General features: G+C 42.8%; 2 protein-coding genes and 1 long non-coding RNA gene across 13 annotated transcripts in view; 1 reads left to right on the plus strand and 2 right to left on the minus strand.

Annotated features, from left to right (window-relative positions):
- STOX2 (storkhead box 2) overlaps window positions 1-9,062 on the plus strand; it is a 143,825-nt gene extending 134,763 nt beyond the window's left edge. For all 10 annotated transcript variants that reach the window (XM_085058746.1, XM_085058755.1, XM_085058747.1 and 7 more), the window contains one exon: window positions 3,377-9,062. In XM_085058746.1, coding sequence (XP_084914872.1) covers window positions 3,377-3,572 — 196 coding nt within the window. In that variant the 3' untranslated portion in view covers window positions 3,573-9,062. The remainder of the gene's footprint in view (window positions 1-3,376) is intronic.
- Window positions 34-18,208, minus strand: LOC146438288 (uncharacterized). 2 transcript variants are annotated; one of them, XR_014851733.1, is made up of 3 exons: window positions 17,329-18,208; window positions 1,204-1,479; window positions 34-642 (listed from the first exon to the last, which is right to left on the minus strand). It is a non-coding gene; the product is annotated as an uncharacterized LOC146438288 (long non-coding RNA). The 2 variants fall into 2 exon arrangements; XR_014851732.1 differs by lacking the exon at window positions 34-642 and having other exon boundaries at window positions 915-1,479.
- Window positions 18,209-20,692: 2,484 nt separating this feature from the next.
- ENPP6 (ectonucleotide pyrophosphatase/phosphodiesterase 6) overlaps window positions 20,693-26,837 on the minus strand; it is a 32,505-nt gene continuing 26,360 nt past the window's right edge. The window contains exons 7-8 of the mRNA XM_085058757.1: window positions 24,175-24,298; window positions 20,693-23,385 (exon numbers count right to left, since the gene is read on the minus strand). Of these exons, the coding sequence (XP_084914883.1) occupies window positions 23,162-23,385; window positions 24,175-24,298 (348 nt within the window). The 3' untranslated portion in view covers window positions 20,693-23,161. The remainder of the gene's footprint in view (window positions 23,386-24,174; window positions 24,299-26,837) is intronic.

Raw genomic sequence — 26,837 nt, forward strand, 5'->3', positions numbered from 1 at the left:
ATCTGTGTGTAAAAATAAAACCTCCATGGCTGATTTTGTATTATGTGAAAAAAATGGGCATTTTTTTGGTTTTATCACCTTTTATGTTTTCCCCTGTAAATGGTGTTTTTATTCCTCAGAAGTACATTTTTTTTTACATATATTGCAAAGGCTCTCAGAAAGGCATGTGAAGGATTTCCTGTTTCGACACAGGACTAAATTTCATTTTCAGTTGAAGTCCTGTCACTCTGGAAGAAATTCCTTTGGATTTGATGGTTATTCCCACTTGATGTTAATGACAAGACAAATTAGTGAGCCTGGTGCAGCTTGCAGTGATGTATCAAACTAGAGGCTTTTAGCAAATGTATAGTTTTTCAGAGTAAAAAATTTGAAGAATAATCTGAGTAAATCATACTACTTACACTGAGTCCACCCTAAAAGAAGCTTGAGAAAGTTTTCAGTTTCTGTTATTGATTGTTCTGCAGATGCTTGACATCTTTCTCACATAGAACTGTTGTATGAAACTGTTTGCACTGTTCTTTTTTAAATGTAGTCTCTTCCTGCAGCTGAAGTGCTCTACTTGCAGTCAGTTTTTGTGGGGAAGTATGTTGTGGTGTTTGCTTCTTTCGCAGCCTGTCTTACTCCACAGAGTATGAGAGGCACCTGCAGGACAGGATATGGACTGGATGAAAAATCAGTTCTTGGACTACTGTTTTGTGTGCTAACTGAATATCAAACTTGTATTTCTGATTAATGCAATGGTAGACATTTTTTTCCCTAATTATTTACACAAAAGCTAAAATTTCTGTTTATACTAAGCTAGCAGGAGAACAGGATGTAGTGAGCATACTGTATTTAGTGCTGCTATACCACTTTGTTTAAATCAAAAGGGAAACAGATGAGCAGATTTCAATAATGTTAGTGTTCCACATATCCTTTTTTCTTTTTTTTATTTTACTCTTATTAAAAAATATCGGGTTTTGGCAAGACACATAAAGTAAGCTTTAAAAAAAACAAAGCATTCTGTAGGGTATTTTGTTTTGTGAGGCCAGCATATAGTCTGGATATTTCAAAGCTTTTTCATGAGCTTTGCATCTGAATGATTAAATTTGATGATTTTGCTGAGTTTTGGTCACTCCTTGGTATAAGTCTCTAAAAATAAATTGAGCTGAGGGTGAATTCAGCCCTTTGGCTAAAAGTACCGTGCTGCTATGATTATCCTACCTTATAATAAAAAATGTACTCCACAGCCCTTTTCCAGGAAATACAAAATAGCCATCCAGCATCCATCTGGTAAGATTCCCCTAGGTCTGACAGTGTCCTTTAGCAGATGCCCAGCAAAGAGTATATGAACAGGTTGTGCATACAGTGATGTTCCTCAGGTATATTCTTCTAGCTTCCTCTGATGATGTAATTTTGCTTCCTGAGGTGGGGTGGTATCTTTTCATTCAAACTGGAGTGTGCAACATTGTTTGGGGAATCTAAATTACCAATTTCACACTGAAAAAGAAAAAATACGCATGTAAAGTTTGTTAAATTGAAAAAAAGGACAGTCAAAAAAGTTTAGAAAGAAATGGCTGTAGTTAAAGAGATTTGCAATGGTCATTTGACTTCCAAAGTATTTGTGTGCAAAATGTGTGAACATATCAATCACCATTGGGAAAAAGGCCTCATAATATTTTGTGCATTGCTTTTATGCAAGTTTTATATAGTAAATGTTAGCTGTCGAGATTAATTTTATTCCTTTATTTTTAGAGCTTATTTAATACTGCTGCTCCTTTGTCACCTAAAGAAAGCTAATTTTGGCATTACTCTGCATGCAAAATTTTCAATGCAGTTTTTGTGTATCCATGTTGTAACGGTCAGTTTGTAATATCAGACTTGAAATTGTTTAAAGATCTGGAATTGGTCCCATAAAAATGATACAATTCTAAATCATCTCTGAAAACTAAGATTTTCATCTATTTTCATCAAAAAGCAGAGGGAGAAGAATCAAAAAATGATTCAGTCAGTTCAAGATGATTTAAATCTGCCCTACTACTAGGCAAAGTGTTTTTTCCTTCTGCTGTGCCATGCACTGACACATTTCTCCCCTGCCACATCTAAAGCTGTGGATTCCTACTCTTCCCCTGATGCTAGCACTAATCTTTTTTTTTTCCTTAGGGCTAGTATTTAACTGAGAGCGGTCCTTGATGTGGCTGGCTGCCTGCAAGGCTTAGTCAGGGAAGCAGCAGAAACATGTGACAGGGTCAGGTCCACACAAGGCAGGCAAGAGCTGCCCCTTTCAGTAGCAGGTAAATTTAGGTTGACTTTAAACTGACTGTGAAACTTCTGTCATAAGTATCCTTGTTTCTAGTGCTTATTTAACAACTGCATTTAATCCTCTAAATTTATTCTGTGAACGTCTCCATAGCAAGTGGTGATGTCATTTTACAAAGAAGTAGGGGTACAAAGAAGGATACATAACCAGGGGGGCATGTGGCTGTTTGAAAGCAAATCTGTTTCCAAACAGGCACACAATATTTGGAGATCAAAAATTATTTATTAGTGTAAAGACAACAAAAAGAGTAGTACTAGTAGTACTAGTAGTACTAGTAGCCTTAGCCTCTCATGGCTGAGTTTTTTAAAAGTTGTAGGCTAAAATACAGGCTTCTCTGCATTCATAATTAGATATATCATTAAAAGGCTTCATCTTTAAAAGTACTAAGTGTCCTGTCACTCTTGTGGTTAAACGATATGTTAGAACTAAAGGAACATTGTGCATTTGCTGAATGAAATAGCATCACTGCTTGTTTAGGGCAAGATCACAGAGCAGGCAGTTAAGGTTTCTCAGTGCCTTCGTAAGTTGCAATCATCTCAGCTGCAAATGAAGGTTGAAGTGTTGCGTTTAGAAGCATTATGGGTTTAATGTAAGGTAAAACTTCTATTTAATATTTTGTGTACAAAAACATAGGTAGAAGAGGAGACAACAGAGGATGATGTGTTATATGATTGCTGTCCTAGCTCTGCTTAGTCACAGAGCCGATTTCATGAAGCTACTTTGTGCAAAAATGCACCAGTCAGGAAGGAAATTAGTGCACTCCAAGTGCAAGATGGAAGCTATTTCCTTGGGTGAAAATCCAGATGCTTGACACTGGTTCAGTTTACAGTTTGTGTGACAGCTTCAGCTATGCTTAGTGCTATACCTGTGTTCTGGTATCAGGACTGCTGAGCACCTCTGGGACATGTTTTGTAGGAACATATGCGTACTGTCAAAATGAGATGATTCATTGATGTGGCATTACATACAAACACAGGAAACCTATTATAAAACACTCTATTCCCCTTTCCTGTCTGGTCGATAGATATATAGGCATGTCATATATGAGTGTCTATATATATTTCTTTTCCATTCCAGTACTCGTGAGAGCCTGGCATCCAACACTTCAAGTATTGTTGAAAGCAACAGACGTCAGAACCCTGCTCTGAGCCCTGCACACGGCGTCGCAGGACCAACGTTCAACTTCCGAGCCACTGCAGACCCACCCACAAGTGAAGCTGAGAAACTGCAGAAACCTGGTAACTGCCTGCAAGCTTCTGTCACTAGTGTCTGATAGTCAGCCTGCCTCAGATCGTCTGTCTCATCCTATACAGCAAAGTTTACGACACTGGGACTGATGTTTACATCTTTGGGGAAAAATAAAGCAAGCATCTCAACCACAGTTTTAGTGTTTACTTAAACTGTGCTGCTATGTAGACTAGGGGCAACAAAGAAATCTTTATTTCAAGGTATTGCTTTTCACATTTGCGGCTCTGTAGCAACAGAATAGCAGTAGGGATAATATGTACACTTTTTGCTTCACTTAATTGTAACTGAGCACATATATGAAAGTCTAGACACTGTAAGTGTAATCTGCATTTTCAATGTCCATGCAGTTGCCAACTTCATTTAAAAAAATGCCACAGATGTGTGATGCCCCTGGTCAGAGGCTAAACTCTGCTGCAGAGTTCATCATTTTTTACTTCAAAAACTGAGCCACTGCTGAAAGTAACCAGCCAGGACCATCATGAGGAAAAACAATGCCAAACATGACAAGTCATGACCTCAGCTCTATATGTGAATTATTATTACTAATCAGTCATTTTCACTGTGCATTTTTGTGACACAATTTTACAAATACCTGGTTAAGCAAGTAAAAGGAAGTTTGGGGTTTGTTTTGATTTGCGTTTTTCTAGGTGTGGAGGGTGGGAAGGGAGGTGGCTCCTCCTTTTGTTTCAAAAGCATGAGAGATGTTTACTTGAAGAGACTTGCTACTTGACCTACCGTAGTCACCAGTGAGGAGGTGGGCCTTTACATAAAGGGGGGAGTGGGGAGGGAAGGGAAAGATGTAACTGTCATGGAGCCACAATGTGGAGTGACACAAAATATATTAAATATCCTAAGTATAATTCACATATTTTAAAAAGATAATCTAATTCTTGTGTCACTTCTGGTATTGCAACTTGCCATTAATATAGGAATCAGGATAACTAATTTCTTGGAAAAAAATATCCTTTATGATATAAATGACAAGTATGGCCTGAAGAATTGATTTCTTTCTAGTGGAAGGACATAAATCTATTTTATGTAGCTTATTAAATAGAGTGCCTAAATTAGGCTATTAAAAATAGCATACAGTGTAATGATTATCAGAGAACAAAATTTAGAGAATTATAAACTTCTGGCCTTTTTATTCAGTGGATGTTATTTGCAATTTAGCATTTTATGGACATGTCTGGTTTCTAGAAATTCAATGTGTCCACTTCGTTTGTAGTAGAAATCTGAATCCTGCAGGCACAGTACATCCTAATTGCTCTCCCTAAACTGTTACTCCAATGTAATTAGTACAATGCTAATTACTGCAGAGCAAATTCTACAGATGGTTAAACTCCAAGAGTAATTTTAGGTATAGGGTCACATTGTGCTCTGTTACTCATGCAACCTGGTAGTGCAACAAACTGACTTTTTTATCAGAACAGACAAATTGGTGGGAAGAATGACAAAGATACTAAAATGTGCAACAGCCCAAATTGTTTCATAGAAAAGGGGCATTTACCCTGTCTAGCTCTTGTAGTACACAGCTATAAAAGCCAACTGTACATATTAAAACCCAGTGTTTTCATCAGGTTCTGGTGACATTTATTATTCTGTATACAAAGTCATTTGAGCTTCACTTATGTTCTCTATTGTCATCAGAAGTCTTTACTGAAGATTCAGCCTTATGTTACACCATCGGATAGAGTTCATTTACTTATAAAACAGCTTCCTAACTCTGGACACAATCAGTTTCCAGTTCTGTCAAGAATACCCAGTCAATGCAGAGGTCTGTTTTCATTGATATCAGTGTATAATTTCCATTTCATAGGAGCAATAAGATCTTTCAGTGCACATAAGGAAATTATTGTGCTTTTGGTTGGTTATCAAAGTCATTTGGCCTTTAGCCTTCTGCCTTATCATACCTTCCAAGATGTGCTCTAATTACCATATAATGCTTTGCATGATGCATCTTATTATTCGATATGTAACTTCAGCCATACTTATTCCATGCGAACTGTAGAGTCAGTTTTTGTGGGGAATTGTCATATACTATGCAGTGGCTGACTGTGATTTTGTTTCTGAGATGAGCTCTGACATCAGTAGTATGTATCAATTCAGTAAATAAAAATGTCGAAATGATAAAAAAAATTCACAGTGATGATCTGAAGTACTAATGACAGTATTAAAATGTGAAGAGCAGAAACAGGTTTCACCTTTGGGGAAATAATTGTTTGTCATAAGCTAATCAGAATTTGTGCAGGCAGCTGGTTGTACAGAAGACATAATTCCAACAAAATGTGATAGTACATACCTATAAACTGTATAGTATGTTATTTCCTAAAGTTCCCAGAGACCAGCAGACAACATAAATGTCATATTAATGTTGACATGGTATTGTACCAATATTAATGTGACTCTTGGAATATGGAATGTAAACAGAAGTTTCAAATAGAAACGTTCTAATCTTGATTTTTTTTTCCTTTTAAAATCAACAATGGAAAAATAAGGAAATTCCATCTTGAGGTTCTGGTAACAAAACCACGAGAGTGGAGCTTGAGTGCTTTATGTCACCCTAATCCTTTGATGAAATCATAGCCTTGTATTATGTGGTTGCTTATCTATCATTCTTCTAATGTATCAATTTAAAGGTTTACAGAGTTAGATTAGGTTGAATCTGTGTTGTGTTCAACTGTAAAGGGTCAACACAAATCTGTCGGCATTTTGCACACTTAATATGTATTATTATAATACAACATGTTACTTTTATGGTAATTTTTTTTACACATATAACTACCTCCATGAATTTGATGAAATGCAGCAACATGAAAAGTATATTGTACAAAGCAAGGTTAGAAACTTTGAAGCATTAGGTCATGGCGTTCTCTTGTGTGTCAAAGCTTGCATATGAAGTCATCATGTTTCCATTGCCACAATTTTCTTCTACAATATTAAAAAGATGGCTTTCAGATGAGTCACTTAAAGACTTTGACAAGGCTGCATAATTGGGATAAAAGTGAAAGGGAGGCTGAAACCTTCCATCCTCTCCCCAGTTACTGCTAAAATTTCTGCCTGGTAGAACTTGAAAATGTATTTGTAATTTAGCAAATTAGAAACATCTACAGTCTGTGAAATATGATTGACAGTTTGGGGTTTAACAGAAGACACTCTGGGTATTTTCTTGGCAGCCTTCAGATACTTGGGGCCCTATTCTGCCTCCATCTTTGTCAACATTAGTACATCATGGTTTCTCTGAACTGGCAAGGGTGTTAAAACAGCTCTTCCTTTAATGATATGCACTCTGGTCTCTAGATTGGGTGCGTGTAAAAGATTTGCTCCTATAGAAATTATCAACAGCCTTTAATTGACATCGCTGGGAGCAGTATTAGGGTCCCTACTCGAGGTATGTGCCTATTGTTTGAAGAACGTGGGCAAGTTTCCAAGAAAAATTAAGCTGGTTTTTGAAAAGTAGCCAGCTGCAACAAGCCACCTTTCAAGAGGGAAGAAAGAAAGATTTTTCCAAAAACCAAAGGAAGAAAGTGGCAGTTGAACCTAAGCAGATCGCATTATATACAAATCCCGATATATGAACACCTTTCAGCAAACCTAGTACCATTATCCTGATGCAAATTAATCTACAATCATCAGTTGAGCTAATTTTGCCATTTTAAGTATTTCAGTTAAAATTTAGAAGAAATCATTAGCCATTTGACTCCCTGCACCACTATAAAATGACTGTTATATGCGAAACAACATTCACTCAACTTTAAAAAATAAAAATGTATTGGAAAACAAATATTTTATGAAAACCATGGCCAAGTGCTTGCCAGAAGTAGTTGTTGATAGAAAAGAGAACAAGTAAACCAGTGTTCAGAGGCCATCATGAACACAGATAATACTTTGCACTTAAATCACACCTTTTTGCCTGAGGGTCTTGAAGCACTTGCCTGTGAGGTAGGCAGAGTTCACTGACCCTACTTTTTGTCTGGGCCCATTGGAAAAAGCAAAGGCTAAGAGTCTGCAGACTGACTTATTAACTAGTTGCTTTTTAAAGTTACTGAAGTAAGTTTAACAGTTAACCAAAGTGTTTCATGTTTATACTCTGAAATTATTCTTTAGATGCATTCAGTTCTTTTAAGTAAGAAACTACTTTACAGCCCTGCAGATGCTCTTGGATTAGCAGTTCCAAAAACAAGTTTGCAGTCATATGAGTACTGGCAGCAGTGGTTTTAGAAACAGTTATGTTAATTAAAAATTTGTTTTTCAAATACATTTTGCAGTGCTTTTCCCAACACAGTTGTTGAAATTGTTGTGCTGAGAAAGCAAATAGTACTCCTAATCTGGTGTCATACCCACAGTTTACAATTCTCTTTGCTCTTCTGAAGAAAACTGTACAGTATTAGAGAGAAAAGTTCTATTTTTTACAAAATTCTTTTTAAAAAAAGGGTATATATCTAAAATGTTCCCCCTAGCATAAGTAAAGTGCATCGTTACTGCATGAGACTCATGCAGTGGACCCACCAAAATCCAAGCTGGTGCTAGAAGAAAATGGGACTATCACACTTCTTTTATAGTGGCGCTCTAAACGTTGGTTTCAGTTATGCGAGTGTAAATCTGGCGTAACTCCCCTGATCTCCACGGATCTGAGAGAGATGGGAATGAGTCGTTAACTCCATTGAAGCTCAGTTCTGAGCTGAGGGTTTCCGTGTTCCTCCCCCCACCCCAAGACACTAAATGCAGAGAAGGAGTAGAAGGCCACGCACCTGGCTCTGGAAGGGCAGCCTGGGCTGAATCCCTGCTGAAACGCACAGCCACCCAGCCGGGATGCCGTGACAGCTGCCATGTGTGCCACACCTCGGAAGGGTGATTTCCCATGTGGTGCACTGCCCTCGTGCTGGATAGCGGTTAGAGCCACCCAAAGGATACCCACCCAGAAGTATGAAAGGGCCCTTGGAGTAATTGGCACAGATGTTACTTTTATGTGTGGAGGAGATTTTAAGTTTCGAGGGATCATAATTCTGCAGGTAATTTTCTGTGAGTGACTGAATGTGGCTGTTGCATTAGGTTTAAATGAGTTAATAAATGCAAGTGGGACTTACTGTATGTTAGAAGGGAGTTTTGCAGCCAAGACTGCCTTGTATAAATGTGTTTGCACTGAAAAAAATTTAAAAATTACTTGGTCTCTGGTTGCTGTAAAGGTCATCCAAGATGGATGTTCTGTTTATATTGTATAGTATTTCATATGAAATAATTGCAGTTCATGAAATGTCTTCCCTAATGTTACTGATTTATAACAGCACATTTGTAACATGGTTTTTATTGTGTCAGTGTACCATATTGTAAATGATGATTACTTGTCATGCTTAGTATAATAATTTAAAGGAAAAAAAAGGACAGGGATTTTTGTAAGTCTATATTTGAAAGTCCCTCCATATGGTAATATTGTGTTCATGTTGTTTATGTAGTGTTGTGTGAAATATCCATTTTGGATTGTGTTACTTTTTAAGATATTAAATAACATTTGGTTATATGTTCTAAGTGGATTCTTTGCACTCATCGGTGGTTTTTAGAGAGTATACTTGTATTTCCATTTAACATGCTGTTTCTCTCCCTCACTTAGGAAACCATGCACAACAAAGCAGAAATCTCAGAAAAACAAACATCATAACAACTCGCTGTGTTCCCCTATGCTTTATAAAAGCTCTTTGGGCCATTAAGTTAAGAGTGCAAGGGAGAAAGTACACCTTTTTTTCTGGTTTGGACTGGATGTGAAGTTGACAGCTGCAAGGGGAATGTGATCTCCACTGAATGCCTAAGTGCCCAGCTGAGATGCACCCATCCTCCAGGAAGTGAGAAGTCCATTAGGACATCCCGATGCCAAGAGAAACAGGTGTCAGGTCCCTCTTTTCCTCTCCTCTCCATCCTCACAAGCCAAAGGAGGACCTGGTGCACACACCCAAGAGAAAGGGTCCTAGCAAGAAGGTTTTTTTTCACACTCTTCAAGAAAACTGGTAGCTGCTGATTGGAAAGGCCCAAGTTGACAAGGTAACATGCAAGTGCCATTTTCCAACCTTCTGCCACCACCTGGAAGAAGGTTTGGAGGAAATTCAGAACATGTGCCAGAGCTGTGCCATGAGAACTGCTGTTTTCCAAGGTCAGCTATGAGTATTTACATTTACAAGATAAAAAACAAAGCAGCATCTCTTGGAAGTAGGTGCTGTCTTAACTTCGCTTGTCACCTGCTAGTGGCACATACTACTACCATGGTATTTCTACTCTTTTCTCATCCCTCTTCATCCGTCTGCTTCACCTGTAACCCATCTCCATGACATTATGCATTTTGAATTACAGGGTGGGAAAAACTCAAAGCCAGACAGGGTTTGGTTACGGCTTTATGCCAGCACGGACTAGTGCCGTGCACAAGCAAAGTCAGTTTTAGGTGTTGGTAGAATCAGATTTTCAAGGCCTTTTCAATATTACTGGAGAAGTTTACAAGCACTATTTCCCCCTCACGGAGCACTTTGTTTTTGTTTTTTCTGCCCTTATGGTGTGCTTGTATTTTAGGCTCTAAATTAGGCTGACCATTAATTACCTAGAAAGAAGCTGCTGTTGTCCAAAGTCATCACACCTTGCACTTCAAAACTTGCTTGGAAGCCTGGCTCGAATAACCTTTACACTTACTCTCTGACAGATAAACTGAAGACCTTAATCAAGTGGCATCTTTTTGATGAAACATAGCCTCTAACATACTGAAAGTGTCTAGGGGTGCTGTTTGGCTGAAAGAAATACTCTCTTGCTGTTAGGTCATGCCTTTCTGCTGAGAGCACTGAGTAGATTTCCATCCCTCTGTATCTACAGATATCTTATGTCTATAAGATAACGTTTTTGAAAGATCTTTTCTACATTTTTTCTCCATCAGCCTCTCAACTGTTTCTTTAGTCTGTTGTTTTCCTCACAACTTACTTTCTATAATGTCCTTCTATTGAATCCCCTCATTTTCTGCTTCTTTTTGACATTCGTTCTTCAGATTGGGGTTTTTTCTTTCCCTACATGTTACTTGACACGAGATGTCTTCTAGCCCATTTCTCATCCCCCCCTCTCAAGGTGTCATCCTAATCCCATAGTGTCCTTCTCCCACTTTTCCATTACTTTCCCTTTTTCACTTTCTCTGCTCATCAGAAAGACCTTAGAGAAGAAAAGTTGGTCAACTACTTCAAGATAGGTGCTCCTGTCAGAACTTCTCTTCAAGCCATGCTGTTGCCGGTTTTTCATTTTAAAAATGTTTAGGAATGCAAATATGTCCTCACTTTTTAGTGAGACCTTTCTCTTCCTCCTTGTGACAGCTGCTCCTGTTTTTTTAAAGACTGTGTTTTTTTCTGTCCAGCATCTCTATGCTTTGAGGGCCTGAAGAGAAGACACAAAACCCCAAAGTGCACTAGAATATCAGGTCAAACCTGGTGCCCCCAGGTTCCTCAGGGCACCAAGAAAGGCCTCCGGTGAATGCTTAAAAAAGCAGTTAATCCAGCTGTGCTTTGCAGAATATGATATGAGGAAAATGGCCTCTACTTATTAGCCTTTCCTAAACTGCAGGGAAGGAGCCCGTGGCTCTGATGCTTCTGTTCACTCTAGCTGATACTTGAGAGAGAAGGGTTTTGAGCAGTCATTGATGCTGGGGCTTTGATAACTGCCCGTGGTTTTGTGTGCAGATGGCTGAGCTTGCATTTGTAAGTTACTTCCTTCTATGCCTGTAGGTTCTCATGTTTAACAAAGTATTTTTAGCATCACAGATGTGATGAATGGGGACAGGAAATGGGAAATCCCAAGTACTTTCTTTTAACATCTTTTTTTTCTTGTCTCTCATCCTAATAAGCACATAAAACCTAATGCTGTTCTGCCAGCTATGTGAAGGTAAACACAGTATTTACCAACATGGCTGTGCATACACTGAAATAGTTATGTAATTGGGTTGGTTGGTTGCTTGCTGAGGGAAACTTGAAGCCTTTTGAGTTCTCTCAATCTCTGTTCTCTTGTCCTGCTTGTTCCTGGTAAAATTAGGCCAGTTGCCTTGTAAGTGCCAAAGATGGTCACTCTGGCAGGAAGCTGCAAAAGTAGCAGCTTCCAATGTGTTCAGCAGTGTACCAGTAGTGAGAGGACAAGCAGGAGCCAGTGGCCTCTCCTATGGATATAGGCTTTCCTCATGCAGAAGTCAAAAGCTACATCAGCACTGGCACTTTAGCTGCAAGCTAAAGCAAGGGCTCCAGCAAGGGCTGTCCTGGTTGCCCACACTCACTGTGCTGTGTTTCCAACTGCAGTCAGTCAATCTGAGCACAGATGGGCTGCACCGCTTGCTGATGAAACTCATGTACCAGAGAATGCTCATCAGGAGCACAGCCACAGCACTACAGCCTTTTGGGGTCCTATTAGCTGGGTTTTTGGAAAATGAGGACCTAAGTAATTAACTTTACAGGGCAGCTTGTGCACTGGAGGGGTTTGAATGCAAACACCATGCCATGACCAACATACCTGGAGCCTGCTGGCACTATGTCTCCACCACTCACACACTATGCATGTACCACTGGGCAGTGGCTGCTGGGAGCAGCCATCAAGGCTGCAAACTTGAGGACGCAGAAGTGCAAACCTCCAGGCTAGGAGGTGTGTCTTAGGGTTGTGGGCAGTGACAGGGACAAGGACAGCAAAGAGGGACATTTGACTTCCTGGCTATGGCAGATGATAGAAGTCCCTGCCTCCACAGTGAGGTCCCCCTCTTCCCTCCTCACTGCTGTTCCTTGCTCAGTAGGCTTGAACCAAATCCCCAGTCTCAGCTCCCTCCCTGAAGAGCTGTGGGGCCCCAGCCCCTTGCTGCCACTCCCCCCCCCCATCATGGGGAGGCCATGCTGAGGGAGAGGCTCTTTTCTGTCCAGTTTAGTGCAAGCCTCTGGCTTGGGCCCAAAGTGAACCTGCCAGAGAAGTCCTGTTTGGCATCCAGCTGCTGCAATTTAACGTGCTTCTCCGTGACACAAGCTGGTGATGACTTTCAGATACTTGTAACTGGTCCAGCTGTAACACTCACCCAAAGCGTGACCCTGGCAGGGCATCTCAGTAAAACAGTAACCTGTAATCTTTCTTCTCTCTTTTTTTTTAAACCTAGACAATGCAGTAGGTTTTTCTCTTCTAAAGGAGTGCTGAAAATCCCCAGGAACTCTGGGTTGAGGCAGAGGTCAGATGAAATCTGTGGCAGAAGCATTAGGGCAGGCACCACGAGGAGGAGAGGGGCAGGAGCCACTTTGTCCACTATGATGCAGGTGCACAAGGCCACCCTGATGACCAGCCTGAGGAACAGAGGCGCCAAGTCCACAGAGGAATCCTGACTGGAGCTCTGTCCACTTGCCTTGCCCCATGGAGGAGGAGAACACATCCAGCCCATGAAGTAGAAAAGGAAAACAAAAAAGCTCCAGCTCTATTTTTCTGCTGTCCAGTGGCTCCTGTGCCTGGCAGGCTGGCAGCCCCCCAGAGCCCTCCCTGGCAACATGAGCTGTGTCCCATCTAGTCTAGATGGCACTAGTGTCCCATCTTCTCCTCCCCACTTACTTCTTACTTACAAAGAAAGTTGTTCTAGCCTCTAACCACAGTGCTTTATTTGTAAGTAGTTGCCAGTGGACCCTGGAGATTTATTATTAATTAATTATGAAAAAACTCAGGAGTCCTCAGACCTAAGGCAGGCAACGTATTTATTGTTCTTCCTTAAAGGTAGACCCTTTGCCTTTATGGTTTTATTGTTATCTATAACCCAGTATGGAGAGACAGTTATCTCTCATGTTTTTCTTTTAGGTAGCAGAGAAGTTTCACCAAATCACGGTTTGTATAGAAAAAAAAATGAAGTTAAAAACCCGTTATTTTTGCAGACAGAAGTAAAAAATTAGAATCCCAGAAAACTAAAGCTTTACAGAATGACAAATAGCTTTGAAAAGCTTTCACTGCATTTAAAACATTTGCCTGGAGATGGGTGGACTTTCCTTGATGCAGAAACTAGTGAAAGACTATTGCCTTAAAATATTTAGACCACTGTAGATTTCAGAACTGTTTGTCTTTTTAAGGGAAGTTTTGCTGTTGGCTCTGTTTGCCATGCCTGGTACATGAAACCTTTTAAGAATCACTTGGAGGCTTCTCCATTTCTAGCTGTGACTGTCATGGTGAACTGGAAAGGGGATGCAGAACAGGTTCAGATCATTATATAAGATTCATCTTACATCTTTTCTTTGGTTACCTACTACAAGTTCCAAATAAGCCCACTCCCATCCCTTCAAACAGAGGAAAAGTGCTGGCAGAGACCATCTCCACCCTGTGGCTGCTCTTTGTGTGCTCAGCAGCGAGTGGTCCTGGCTCTCTCTGGTTGCATCCTTTCTCCCACCCTAGCAGGATTTTTGCCAAGGACTGCTTTTTGAAGCTGGGTTTGTCCCTGGCCAGCTGGGGCCCTTGTCCCTGACTGAGAGCCTGAGCTTGTTATAAAGTAATTTATTCAGTTTCAGGATGCATTTATCAGATGAAAGCCGTGAGGCCAAAAAGGGTCTCTGTCCTTCAATGACTACCTGTGCCCAGGTACAGAGGTACTGTGGATGGCTATTTCTCACAGTGAAGCTGCCCGCCTGCCTTATTATTTGGCATTCTGGCTAGAATGGCACTGTTAGGAATGTCATGACCCACATTGGTGACAAGTGGTGGAGGGGGACACAGAAAGAGAGCTCCTTTTACACAGAAAATTTCCTATGCTTCAACACTATGCTGGCAATAGGGCTAACAAAAACAAGATTTTTTTTCAAGGGAGAAGTGGCTTAAATACTCAACTTCACAGAGACCAGCAAGTGGCTGAGCAGCTCTTCACTACAGATCTTTTTATTTAGAGGTTGAAACTGGTAAAGACCCTGTCCACTCCACCATTTTATCAACAGTCTCAAACGAAATGCTGTTTTGCTCAGCTTTCTGGAAGGATACCAAAGCTTAATGTTAACAGGAGCACACCTTTCCTATGGATAAGGGGAGAAAGACCAACAAAAAAAGTTGTCTATAATGATCTGTGCTGACAGTTTTTTTCTGAGAAATAGTCAATATAATTCACATCAGGAAAGAGATTTGTATCAACAAATTACTTTAGAAGAACAGACTGATGGGAACAGTCCCCCAGCCTGCACTTTGGTAGAAGGTAAATTCTACAAAATTTTGTCCCAGTGATGCCTCACATACGCCGTATGTGTGGAGGGAGGCAGGGCAGGAGTAAATGCGTGAGGAACGGCACTGAGAAATTGTGATGACAATCATGGGGACATCCTTTTCCAAATGGGATGAGGAGCTCTGGCTTGTACTGATTTGTAGTTTGTTTGCATAGCATTATTTATAATTCTGCTCACACTTCCTAAATGGTAACTCTAATGGAAAATTACAAATTCCTCATAACCTACCATGTATCTGAATTATTTTCTGTGTTTTCAATGGGAAAAAATTATCATTTTCTTGATTGATTCAGAATGGTGAACACTGGAAACAATGAACTGACCAGGAACAGTGAAGCACTGTATGTGAAACCTGGCTGGATATTGCCTATTGGATTGGAGCTCATTGAAGCTCATTTGGGAAAATCCACCTTTGATCTCATCCCTTGCCTTTTCCATCACAGGGTACCACAGACAATTTCAGACATATCCAGTCCATCTGCTTCAGACATTCTTGAATGCAGCTGTCCCCTGGGCACCAGGGGAAGCTGTGAGACACTCAGAGTAGCAGCTTCTCTGGGTTTTAGGGTCCTTTAGTGAGGGCTTCATTTGGAGCCTGTCTGTGGCAGCTCTCCAGGGCAACGGGGGTATGTGGCTGATCTGGAGAAGATCCTAGGCAGTAATGCTGAGCAAGTAAAGTCTTAACATTGTATAACAACATTGTATTTTGCTCATCTTGTCACTACAGTTTCCAAAGGCTGTAAAATTCTCCTGTGTTTCTGATCCTTACCTGTGGCTGTCACCACTTTGCCCATCCCACATGATGGGCACTTCACCTGCCATGCAGCAATCCTTGGTGGAGAGCAGGTCGTGTATCTGCTGCCTTAGCTCTTACACCATTTATTTCTCCATCCTCCTCCTTTATATTCATTTCCTGAGCTGCCTAAGCTGTCACATCTGCACAGTTACCAGCTGGTTTCCCATTTTTAATTGCCCTCAGAGGGCTTCTTCAAGAGCCGCACCTGCTTTTGTGGGGGCCCTAATTTGTCACTGTCCAAAATGGAGCAGCAAGCATTTAAAATTCAGCCTCTATGAGCGTGTTGTATTTCTTCAAGTGCGTGATTAATTGCTAGGCCTTCACAGGCTGCATTCAGCTATTTCTGCATAAAACAGAATCTGTCTTCTGCTGGAAAGCTCCCCACATTATGGATATTAAATATTTCCTTGTCTGTAGGACTTGGGTTTGTTCATCGTATTTGTTCTTGATGAAAGAGGTTGTATTAAATGCAAAGAAAGCTCAGTGCCCTCTCAAGTTTATTCTGCTTAGATGGGAAAAACCAGTTATTTTTCTTTGTCAGAAGTGTTCGTGTAAGGAGTCATTTGAGATTAAGGCAGGAGGGGACATTTCAGGTAATCCCACCCAGCCCCTGCAGCAGTGTAAGCAAGCATCTTGTATAATCCAGCTCATAAACTGCTTGAATTCCACCTTAAAAAACATTAAGCCTTTTTTTTTTTTGTCCTCTTCCAGAGTTGCTATTTGAAGGCTGCTTTAAAATCTTAGTTTTTAAGCCCAAAATTATTTCCTTGTTATATCTGTGCTTGGAGAATCCTGCCATGGATGGACAAGGGGTGCTTTCCCTCTTACAGGATCTACTCAGTTGGGATGTTATCAGCAGGGTTACCCCTCTCTCAGCCTTCGGGTTCTCGTGGACAATCAGTGAGCTCTAAGCTGAAAACCACATTGCTGCCTACTCTGGCAAGCAATGAAACAAAATCTTGCACCCCAAAGCTCAACCTGTATAGGAAAGAGTATCAAGGGAGAGTGAGATTTACAGATGGATGGATGGATGGATTGGATGGATGGATGGATGCATGGATGGATGGATAGATAGATGATAGATAGATAGATAGATAGATAGACAGACAGACAAAGAGATAGATAGATAGATAGATAGATAGATACATTGAGAGGCAAATAAGCGCTTCCAGAAAATTCATTTTGAATGAACAACCTTATTCTGCCCAGGGATCATGTAGAGGGTGGGAGACACCTCTCAGAAATCAGAAGCAGGCTCCAGTTGAGTCACTTGATAGTCATGTCCTGCAGGGGTAAAACTAGCCTCAATAGGAGATACAGTGAATGCCAATGCACTGGTTGTTTTAGTGATGTAGGATAAGCAGCACATGGGACCACAGAAGAAAGGTTAAAACTGCCTCTAATGGACACAAGGCCCAGTTATATACATTTATGTGACCAGGAGCCTTCACATGGAGGCAGCCCAGTGAGAGCAGCAGGCTGGCGGGGTGTTCAGCAGGGATTGTGGATGATCCCCTACAAGCCTGACCTGCATTCCAAAGTGTTTGCAACAGCCGATGCCAGCTCAGACTTCCTTTTTCTATCTGGCAAGGAAGCAATGACAGTGTCTCTAGCCAATTTGGAGGCTTAATTAATAATCACCAAACAATATATCTAAGTGACGAGTAATGTTTTAGCGTATTGCTAATTTCTTGAAAAAAACCAGAAGACTGCTCAAGAGCTGTCAGTGCCCACTCTGGCAGCCACAGAAAACTGGTCATGTGGGAGATACTCACATGGTCCCAGCAGAGAATGCTGACATTTCGGGGCTGGCTGCCCGCAACCCTTCGGTGAGGAATGGAGGAACATCTTCTCTGCATGCACCAGTGCCCGTAGCTCCTGAAGACTGATACAGTCCTGATATTAAAATGCCTCATTTGGTGCAACCATGGGAGGAACAAAATAACCTCCCTGGGTGGAGAGTGGGCACTGAATTTCCCCCACCTCAGCCCACTCACCATATCCTTCCTCACCATTCCTTTGGTACCTGTGACTGTTTTAGGCGGAGTTCCCCTGTGCTGACAAAAGCCCAGAGTTCCCAGTGTGGCACTCCCGGGCCATCTGACCCAAGGATTCTGCATTCAACCTCAAGCCAAGCTGCGAGTGGACACAAGTAGCAGAGCAAGAGCTGCGTCACTCCCCTGCTCCCCTCCCCTTCCTCCTTTCATGTGTTTTGTTTCCCACCAGTAGGGTCCGGCTTTAATCACAACAAAGGCAGCTTGAGATGCAGCGTCAGTCCTGAGAGCGGGGAGTACATGCAGCTCGTTCCTGTCTTGGATCATTTGGGGCCGTGTACGGCAGGCCGTGCTGTGCCCGCTGATCCCCCTTGTGGGAACAGCAGCAGGAGCAGGTGGGAGGCCTGCTCAGTGTGCTGCGTGGGAGCAGCGCGTTTGGGCTACTGCCTGAGGAGGAATCGGCCATAGCACAGAGGCTGTCAGGGACCGTTAAAGAGGAGAAAGAGGAAAAGCTGCGATGGCACAGAAGGAAGGGAAAGTCTCAATCCTTACTCTCCGGACTAAAAGCAAGGATAGCTTTAATCCCAAACGCGCTGTTTGCGGGCAGGCCGGCAGGGGGCGCAGCCGGGCCGGGCCTGGCTGCCGGGGCTCCCCGCCTCCCTGAGGGCTGTGCGCACGGGAAAGGGGCAAGCGGGGCCCTGGCTGCACTGAATTTCCCCACGGAGAGCTGTGCCCCGTTCTGGGCTCCTCAGCACAACAGAGACGTGCAGCTCCTGGAGCGGGTGCAGCAGAGGGAACAGATGATCAAGGGACTGGAACATCTCTCTCATGATGAAAGGCTGAGGGAACAGAGTCTGTTCGGCCTTAAGAAGAGATGACTGAGCCACCTCGTGAACGTCTGTAAGTATCCAAAGGGAGGCTGTCAAGAGGATGGAGGCAGGCTCTTCTTCGTGGTGCCGAGCAGTAGCACAAGAGGCAATGGGCAGAACCTGATGCAGAGGAAGTTCCAGCTGAATGTGAGAAAGAACTTTACACTTGACTGTGCAGTGAAACAGGTTGTCCAAAGAGGCTGTGGAATCTCCCTCACTGGAGATACTCAAGAACCGACTGGACACCATCCTGTGCCATGTGCTGTAGGATGACCCTGCTTGAGCAAGGAACTTGGAACAGATGACCCACTGTGGTCCATTCCAACCCGACCCATTCTGTGATTCTGTGATCTCCACTTCCAGGACCTGTTGGGTCTTTTCCCTGCCTTGCCACTGCCTGTTCCCAGCCTGCCCCAGCATCCCAAGCACATTCCACTGTTCCAGGGCTGCTGCTGGAAGGTGTCTTCCACCCTGGAGTGTACCTGCAGGCCCTGTGAATGAAAGGTCCCAGCCAGCCAAGGCAGAAGCCTTCGTGTGGTGGTGTGGCTGTAGCAAGGCATTCCCCACATCTTGGACAGACACCTGACTGGGGTAGGGAGAGACAAGGGCAGGCTAGCTGGCAGCTCATAGTGGTTTCCTGATGAAACTGGGCTGGTAGCGTGGAACTGGTATAAGTGATATGGATTTGGGATAACATCATACTGGTTTTTATGTCTGTAGAAATTTCTGTGTATTTGAAGTATCAGAATAACCCATACAGTCTATATAATCCATACAATCCATCTCCATGAAGCTTGAGAATTACAGTGTCCAGCAAACTGTAATTCTAAAATGTTCTTATGTTTGAACCTTCCCTTAACTTAGATGTGTTTCAATACTTACACAAGAAATGTTTTTTCAGTGTAGGTGAAAGTAGTCTTTTAAAACAGCTGTTAAAGACTTCCTATGCTAAAATAGAGGGTTTCAAACCTCCCCTTTCATTAGGCCATGTTTTGTTTAAAAAATCCTGTTGGATTTGCTGCCACCTGCTCTCTCTGCCACAGCCCTACAGGGAAAAGAAGGCAAGGAAATGTTACGTGAAGCTTTTCCAATGTCTTTCACTTCTCAGTGCCCAGAGCTCCTTTGGTCTGAGCCTCCTCCTGAGATGTGTGGTTTAACATCTGACAGATGCCACAGCACCAGGCTGACAGAGATCAAGAACCATTTGGACAGTACTCTCAGGCACATGGTGTGACTCTTGGGGATGGCCCTGTGAAGGGCCGGGAGTTGGACTTGATGATCCTTGTGGGTCCCTTCCAACTCAGAATACTCTGTGATACATTGTGATGTATTACTTAGGACACAAGGAAGGTGACCAGCACTGCAAAATCTTCTCATTCATCCCTTATTTGTGAAGTCTCTCTACTTCTGGAAGGTGCAGGCCAGTGTTTGGGCCAATGGGGATGTGTCTCTGTGAGGCTCCAGTCTGTGCAGGCAATGAACGCTGCATCCTGGGGGATGCTGGAGGGCTCATCTGCTGAGCCTTGGCCAGCTGTGCCATCTGCATGGCCACCAAGCTCATTGATAAAAAAGGCTCAGCTTATTTAGCTGTGAAATTGCCATTTTTGGCACTGTTACGGGGAGCTGACTGAGACTTATTCCTGTGCAGGCAGTCCCTCAGAACCCTCCTTTTCTGAGGACCCATCTTCATGGAACATGAGGGGAGCATCTCCAGCAGACCTTGGCAATGCTACTGGTTTGAAGGGCATCCTGCTGTGAATTAAAGAACTCATTGGCATACCTGCACTGGTCCTCCATCATCCACTCTCTGCTCTGTGGTCAGTTAATATAAGCAAAGAAAAAGATAAATTCCACTGAATAGGCTTGGAGACTTATTTCTATTAAATCAGTCTTTTCCATTGACATTGTTGGTTTGTGGAGCTTAAAGTGGAGTAGGTGCCCCTTGTCCTTGAGGCCTGCAATGTTGGTTTTTGAGGTCTTGTTGACATTTGCACCATCTCCCACTGGGAAAGGGGGGCTCTGGAAAGGCTGAACCTACTGCACCCTCATACCAGTGACGATGCTCTTAATTTGTGCAAGCAGCTGATGTAATGGTAACAAAGTAGACTTAGAGAAGTAGGTTTGGAGAGAGCATCCAGAGCTCACCTCTCTTCTTAAAAGAGCAAAATATTTTGTCATGTCCATAGGCTAGTGGGAATTACATGTCCCTGGATGGATATTCAAAAGGTTAGACATTGGAATACATCTGGAAAAAAGAACTGCATATACAAGCTACATTATCTGGTGTGATGCATTTAATGTCCTTAATTTACATGCTGACAACTTTGCCATTTCTAAACAATGTTATCATTTGTCTTTCTGATAATTAATCAGCACAAGCTTCAAACACTGTTTGTCACACTTTGATGCAGCAATTAGACAAGAAAGGCAAAGTGTTGAAGGGAAGGTTTTGGGTTGTTTTTTTCAAAAATCTTACAGTATTTACAAAGATGTGTTTTTCCTAACACCATTTTTAGAATTATTCACTCATTCACAATCAGTCATTGTATAAAAACATCATTCAGAAATAGGTTTTAAAATACACCCACCTCCATTGCATAGTATACAGAAAAATAGGCAAGAGTTAAGACACTTGATTTTTGAATGAGAACATGAATGATTCAGAGGTACAACATTTCTGAGCAAGAAAGATGCACTTTTCAAAAAATAATGAGCTGTAGTTCTCCTGAAGCGAGTTAGCTTCTTGAAGGTCTGCCACCAAATTTTCCTTTTACAGACCAAGTATATTTTACCATACACACAAATGCTTGCATTAAGGTCAAACAAACCATATTGCAGTTGGATTTACCCTTCAGTATTTGCATGTGAACACTGACAAAAATGAGTTACACAAAGTACTCACAAGGATCAATGTTGGTTTCCTGTGTCCTGGCCCATCCATGGAACAACTCAATGGACCCAATTTGTTATTTTCAATTTCTGTTTCCATCACTGAGAAGCTGAATATACCCTTATACCTTTAGAAACATTTCTTCTGTAAGACCTTGGATTCTGGTTGCTAGTAAGACTTATAATGGCAGTTTGTGGAGGGGTTAGCAGGCACTGATGGCATCTATCCTGTTGATTTTCAGGCAAAACTTGGTAATTTAGTTATCTCATGTGCTGATTTTTTTTTCTTTAAAAATGTGCTCCAGTGATTTCGTTGAGCTTGGTCCATTAAAGAGCAACAGGGAACTCTGAACAATAGGTGCTTGTTTTACAGCTACTGCAAATGCTTCGAAAGCACTAAATTGCCTTTTATACTCAACAGTCTAATAACAAAGACTGATCTTCTCATTTTTTTTTCCCAATTGATTTGATGGTTCACTTGAGCTTTAAAAACACATTACATAAATCTTTACAGCTATTACAGAAGTCTTTTGTCAAGTTTAATTTGTTGTTTGGTTTTTTGTTCCCCACAGTGTAGTCATTCACCCTTAAATGCTGTACCACACATACCCAGATCATGCTCGACTCTGGATCCATAAGAATAGTAAGTCCTAGAGGTTTGTTTTCTCTCAGTCCTTCCAAAGGCAGTTTGTTGCTGAAAGCTCCTGGTTCGGAGGTATATCAGATAAAGCGCTGCGCACTCCTGAAGGCACTGCTGGCAACAGCTTTGTCCTCTTCTGCTATTTAATTTAACTTTGCTGTTACAACTTTCTTTGTGCTTCATAGCCCGTGGTGGAAATAATCACTAGGATTAAGTGTGAGGGTGGGAGATATATCAGAGCAGACCTCTGTCCCTGCTGTAGAATAAAGGGAAATGTGCTGGTCACCAGGCAGAGGTATAGAGAGCAAGAGCTGGCAGAAGAGCAGTAAGTGTTGAAGACCTTCAGAAATGCAATTGGGTATAAAACATCAAAATGTGAGCAGATGATACTATCTTCACCAGGAAAGGAAGAGAGGCTGTTAAATGCCAGGCTTTCTCATTCTATTTTCTCCTGGCCCTTTTGTGTCCAGATGCCATTTCACTTTCCCACTGCCTTTGAAGTGGAGGATTTCTGTCACTCTCCCCTTTCCCAGCCCTTCCCACCACTATGGTCCATGAGGAAAGCCTGGCCCTGGAAATGGGCACGGCTAGTACTCACATTGGAGAAAATGAAGATGGAAAGGCTGAGAGAAGTAGGATGTTCTCACTGTCCTCCTGCTGACCCACCTCTCGGCATTATAGTCACTCAGCAAAGCTCTTGGCTCTTTGAAGAATGGGTCAGTACAGACAGGGCTTGGCTGGTGCTATAAGGAGATGGGGCTATGCTGCTGATAGAGCTGGAGATGAAGGAGTGAATCAGGATGAACCCAGATAAATGCAAAGAGGTTGCACTCCTGAGCTTCTCAGTAGGGGGAGCCAGGGTGAGCTCCTCAGAGAAAGATGCTGGGGTGAGATGTGTTTGATGCTCAGAGATCTCCATGTGCACCCACCAGAAAACTCTGTGGATAGGCAGCCAGGATTCTGCTCTCAGTGCCAATGCTGTAAATCTAGGTGAGCAACACCATCATCCCTGGCTGTGTTTGGAACAGCACAAAACCTGGCTTCATGTTAAAACCATTGTAAATGGAGGATGGGTCAGATTCACGCCTGGTGGAGTACAATGGAGGAGTGGGGGACAGCACTCTATTAATGAAGCTATTATTCAAATGAAGGACTTCGAAAAAACAAACAGAGAAGGATGGAGTGGCTGGTGACACTGACTGACATTGTTCAGGGATCACAGTAAGGAGATGTGCCTGGTGAACAGGGAGAGCAGAGCTAGTGCCAGGACACAGCTGCTGCAAGGGGGGAGTGGTGCCAAGGGAGCTGTGTTTCGGAGCATGCACTCCACCCTGGACCAGGAGCCATTGTTGGGCAGTGGCTGTATTCCTGCCAGGCTGCACATGATGTTGTAAACATCCACGGATCTGATGGGAGGCGCTCGGTAGTTGGATCGGAAATCTGCAGGCAAAAGAGAGGAGTTGGCATCATGCAACTTGGGGCTCAGCCCCTGAAATGTGGGGTGCTCTGGGGCAAGGGCTCCTTTGCCTTTCCTGGGACTTGCCCACCAGGCTTGGATGTGGCATGCCTCAATTTACATCAGAGCCCAGCAAAAACATTTTAAACAATTTTATTTATTATTTTTACTTCTAGACCAATTTTATTCTAAAAACTAAAAAAAGCCCTGAATTTTTAGTATAAGAGCTACTTCACTGTGTGCACTTGGTAGATTTAATAGCCTAACATAATTGTATTGCACATCCTGCTTTCACTCCTGTCTGTGATTGCAGCCTGGTGCTCTGCCCTGTTTAAAGGGCCTGATGAAGTGGAGACCAGGAACTTCATGTCTGCCCATCAGACAGGCGAGTGAGGTATGCTGCAACTTTCTCAAAGAATGTGCCTTGCAGTAGCAAGTCTGAATCCACCAACAAAAGCAGAATTCATGTGTTTCAAACAGAATTGAAAGTTTAGGCCAAAATTTAGGAAAACAAGGCAAAGAGTTACTGCATTGGGACATCAGAGGGAAGCTGATCAAATCCCTTCACATCTCTCTGCCCTGTTTCTTCGGCTATAAAATAGATGCAGTGCTACAAACCTTCCATAGTGAGGAAATCCTGCCATCTATTTCTAATTTTGGGGTGTTGCAGAGTGCTACATCAGGGTCCTGATGTGCCAGGGGCTGCACAGATACAACGGCAAGGACCATGGGGCTGCAGGGGAGGCGGAACATCAGGGATGGTGGCACTGTACCTGGTCCATATGCGAGGAAGATGCCTCTCATGTCCATGAGCTCATTGTCGTAGCCATGCCAGCCATTCTGCCAGGCCTCCTTCCTCCCTGTCCCATTCTCCCAGTAGGGCAGCTTGTCCCTGCTCTGGGTGACAACAAGAGAGCGTGGTTAGTGCCTGCCTGCTGGGCTGTGCTGTGGCACTGTGGGGTGCCATGCTATGTCTCCATGTGCTGTACCACCCCAACAGGCCCCACACTGTGCTGTTACCTGCACAGGAGCTCATCTGCAGGAGGGGTGACCCCCAGCTTTGCTGTCTCAGTGAGTAACCAACCACCTCCCAGCTGAGGGGGGAGGACAACTCACGTAATTTGTGCCACAAGCACAAAGTACCCCAGTAGTATGTGACACGTGTAAGCGAGGTGGTGTTCCTCTCCCCATGCCTGCTAGCAGCACCGCTCTCTCACCCAGTGCCATGCACTTCCACGGGTTTGCTGATGTGTTGTTCTGCCCCACATGCCACTGGCACCTTAGAAATATAAGTTATTTTTGCTCCATTTAACTAGTCAGCCTAAACAATATAAATATCACCCCTACTAGATATTTTCTAATTATTTCTTCTCCCTACTTGTTTTCGTTTTTAGGCAATGAGGTTTGTTCCAGGGAACACTGGCTCTGACCTAAGACACTCCTGCTCTCTGTAGCCTAGACCATTCTGTTTTCTTTCCTTGCTCAGTGGACCTATGCTTTATTAATTTGTCATTATAAATTTTGTTCTTCCTTGTCCATAATGTGCCTAAGATGTACTTCTAAATACCTTCCCTACTTTCTCCTGCTTTGTATTAACAGTTTTACCTACAACAGTGCCATATCTGTCAGAGCACCAGTCCCTAGGGGCTGATAAAAATGCTGTACCAACCTGTCCATGAGTTTCTCCTGTCCCATGCTCCTTAGAGACAGCAGCAGATGTGGCACTCCAGATTGCCTCAAAACTATGTCAGGAATTTCACTTCAACAAAGAACATCGACTGACTGTTCATCAGACCCCTGACATTAATTTCTCTGATAATTACAGAGAAGGAGCTGCACAGTTCTCTAGAGTGGCCAGGTCTGGGCTTCACATTCAGGCACAGAAGCATAGAAGATACCCCAAAAGAGTTTTCCACATTCCCACCTTGGCAAGTGGTGCCTCAACTCCTGCAGATGGCAAAGCAGATTAACTGAGGATCCCTCTCCTTTTATAAACATTTATTTTGTCTGATTTTTGTCTTTTTCCTTAGGAAAGAAGATTGACTGTGCACTGAGGACAGCAGTAGTGATGACAAAGAGGTGTAGCTCTTCCAATTATTTTCCAGGGCAACCCCCTGTTTCTTCGTATGTAATACTCAGCAGATGTACCAGATAATTCCAGAATACTACAGAACGGGTGAGGCTGGAAGGGACTGCAGTGGGTCATCTGGTCCAACCTCCCTGCTCAAGCAAGGCTGTCCTAGATCATGTTGCACAGGATTGCATCCAGACAGTTCTTGAACATCTCCAGTGAGATTGACTCCACAGCTTCTCTGGGTGGTGTGTTCCAGATTAAATTAAAGTATTTTAGCTGACAAATTTCTTCTCCTGTCTCCATGTATTTCTCCTTGGCTCAGAGCAAGCCAAGGAGAAAACAGACTCCTCCTCTTCCTACCATAGCACCTCCTTAAGCTGTAGCTTCCTCCAATAACTGTGCTGTTCACCATCAGGCAGCCTGCACAGTATTTGCCAGGATCAGCTTCAGACAAGTGAAGTCACATTAAATTTGCACTATTTTTTCAGCACTATCATGACATTGCCATACCTACACCCTTCAATGGTCCTGTCAGATGTCCTGGGCCCAGTTGCTTCCCCAGAAATATCAAATGCAGGAGTAGGTAGTGTGCTTTCCATAATCCACCCAGACACCAGGAGACACCTACTCAGAATGTGTAGTCAAAGGCACAGTCATTTCCACCATTCTTGGTGCCAGTTGAGTCAGAAAACATACTGCTTGCCTTCATAGTTGCAGCTGGAGTGAGAGCTCATGAAATGGAGCCACTAACAGCAGTAGCTTGAGAGACAGAGCTGTGCAAGCATCCCAGCACTGCCCTACTGGAGCATCAGGCTCTGCCTCACAGCAAACGCCACAAACTCCTGGGACTTCTTTGGGGCCAGGGCACTGGCAGCACACTGATATGCCTACTTGACAAGTCCAGATGGGATGGAGAACTTGGAAAAGACATAGTTTTTCATGCTTGGACTAAGCATGGGGTAGCGATGCTTGTCAAAGGTGAAACAGGTGTATCTGGGACTGCTGACAATGGACTTTTCCCTGCATGTGCATGTTTAGAAAATGTACTGCAATTGATCCCTAAATGTTGGGAAAGTACACTGGGATGGGTACAGTGTGAGCACGCAGCCTTGAGGGGTTTGTGCAAAATTGTTGCACACAGGAGAGCAGCTGGCAGAACTTTGGCTCAAAGGATGAGGATTGTCCCATGTGAAGGGAGCAAGGTAATATGAGCAGATCAGCTGTGACACAGTGTGAAATCCCTCCTCATCCTGCTTTAACCAAAACATAGATGGGCTTTAGTTCCTATGCTCCTTGATGAGAAAAACAGCTTTCCAGATACATCACCTTTGTCTCTTTCAAAAAACAACAGCAACAAAATCC

Source organism: Lichenostomus cassidix, chromosome 4 (genome assembly GCF_008360975.1).
Source record: "Lichenostomus cassidix isolate B80296 chromosome 4, HeHo_3.0, whole genome shotgun sequence".
Classification (NCBI taxonomy): domain Eukaryota; kingdom Metazoa; phylum Chordata; class Aves; order Passeriformes; family Meliphagidae; genus Lichenostomus; species Lichenostomus cassidix.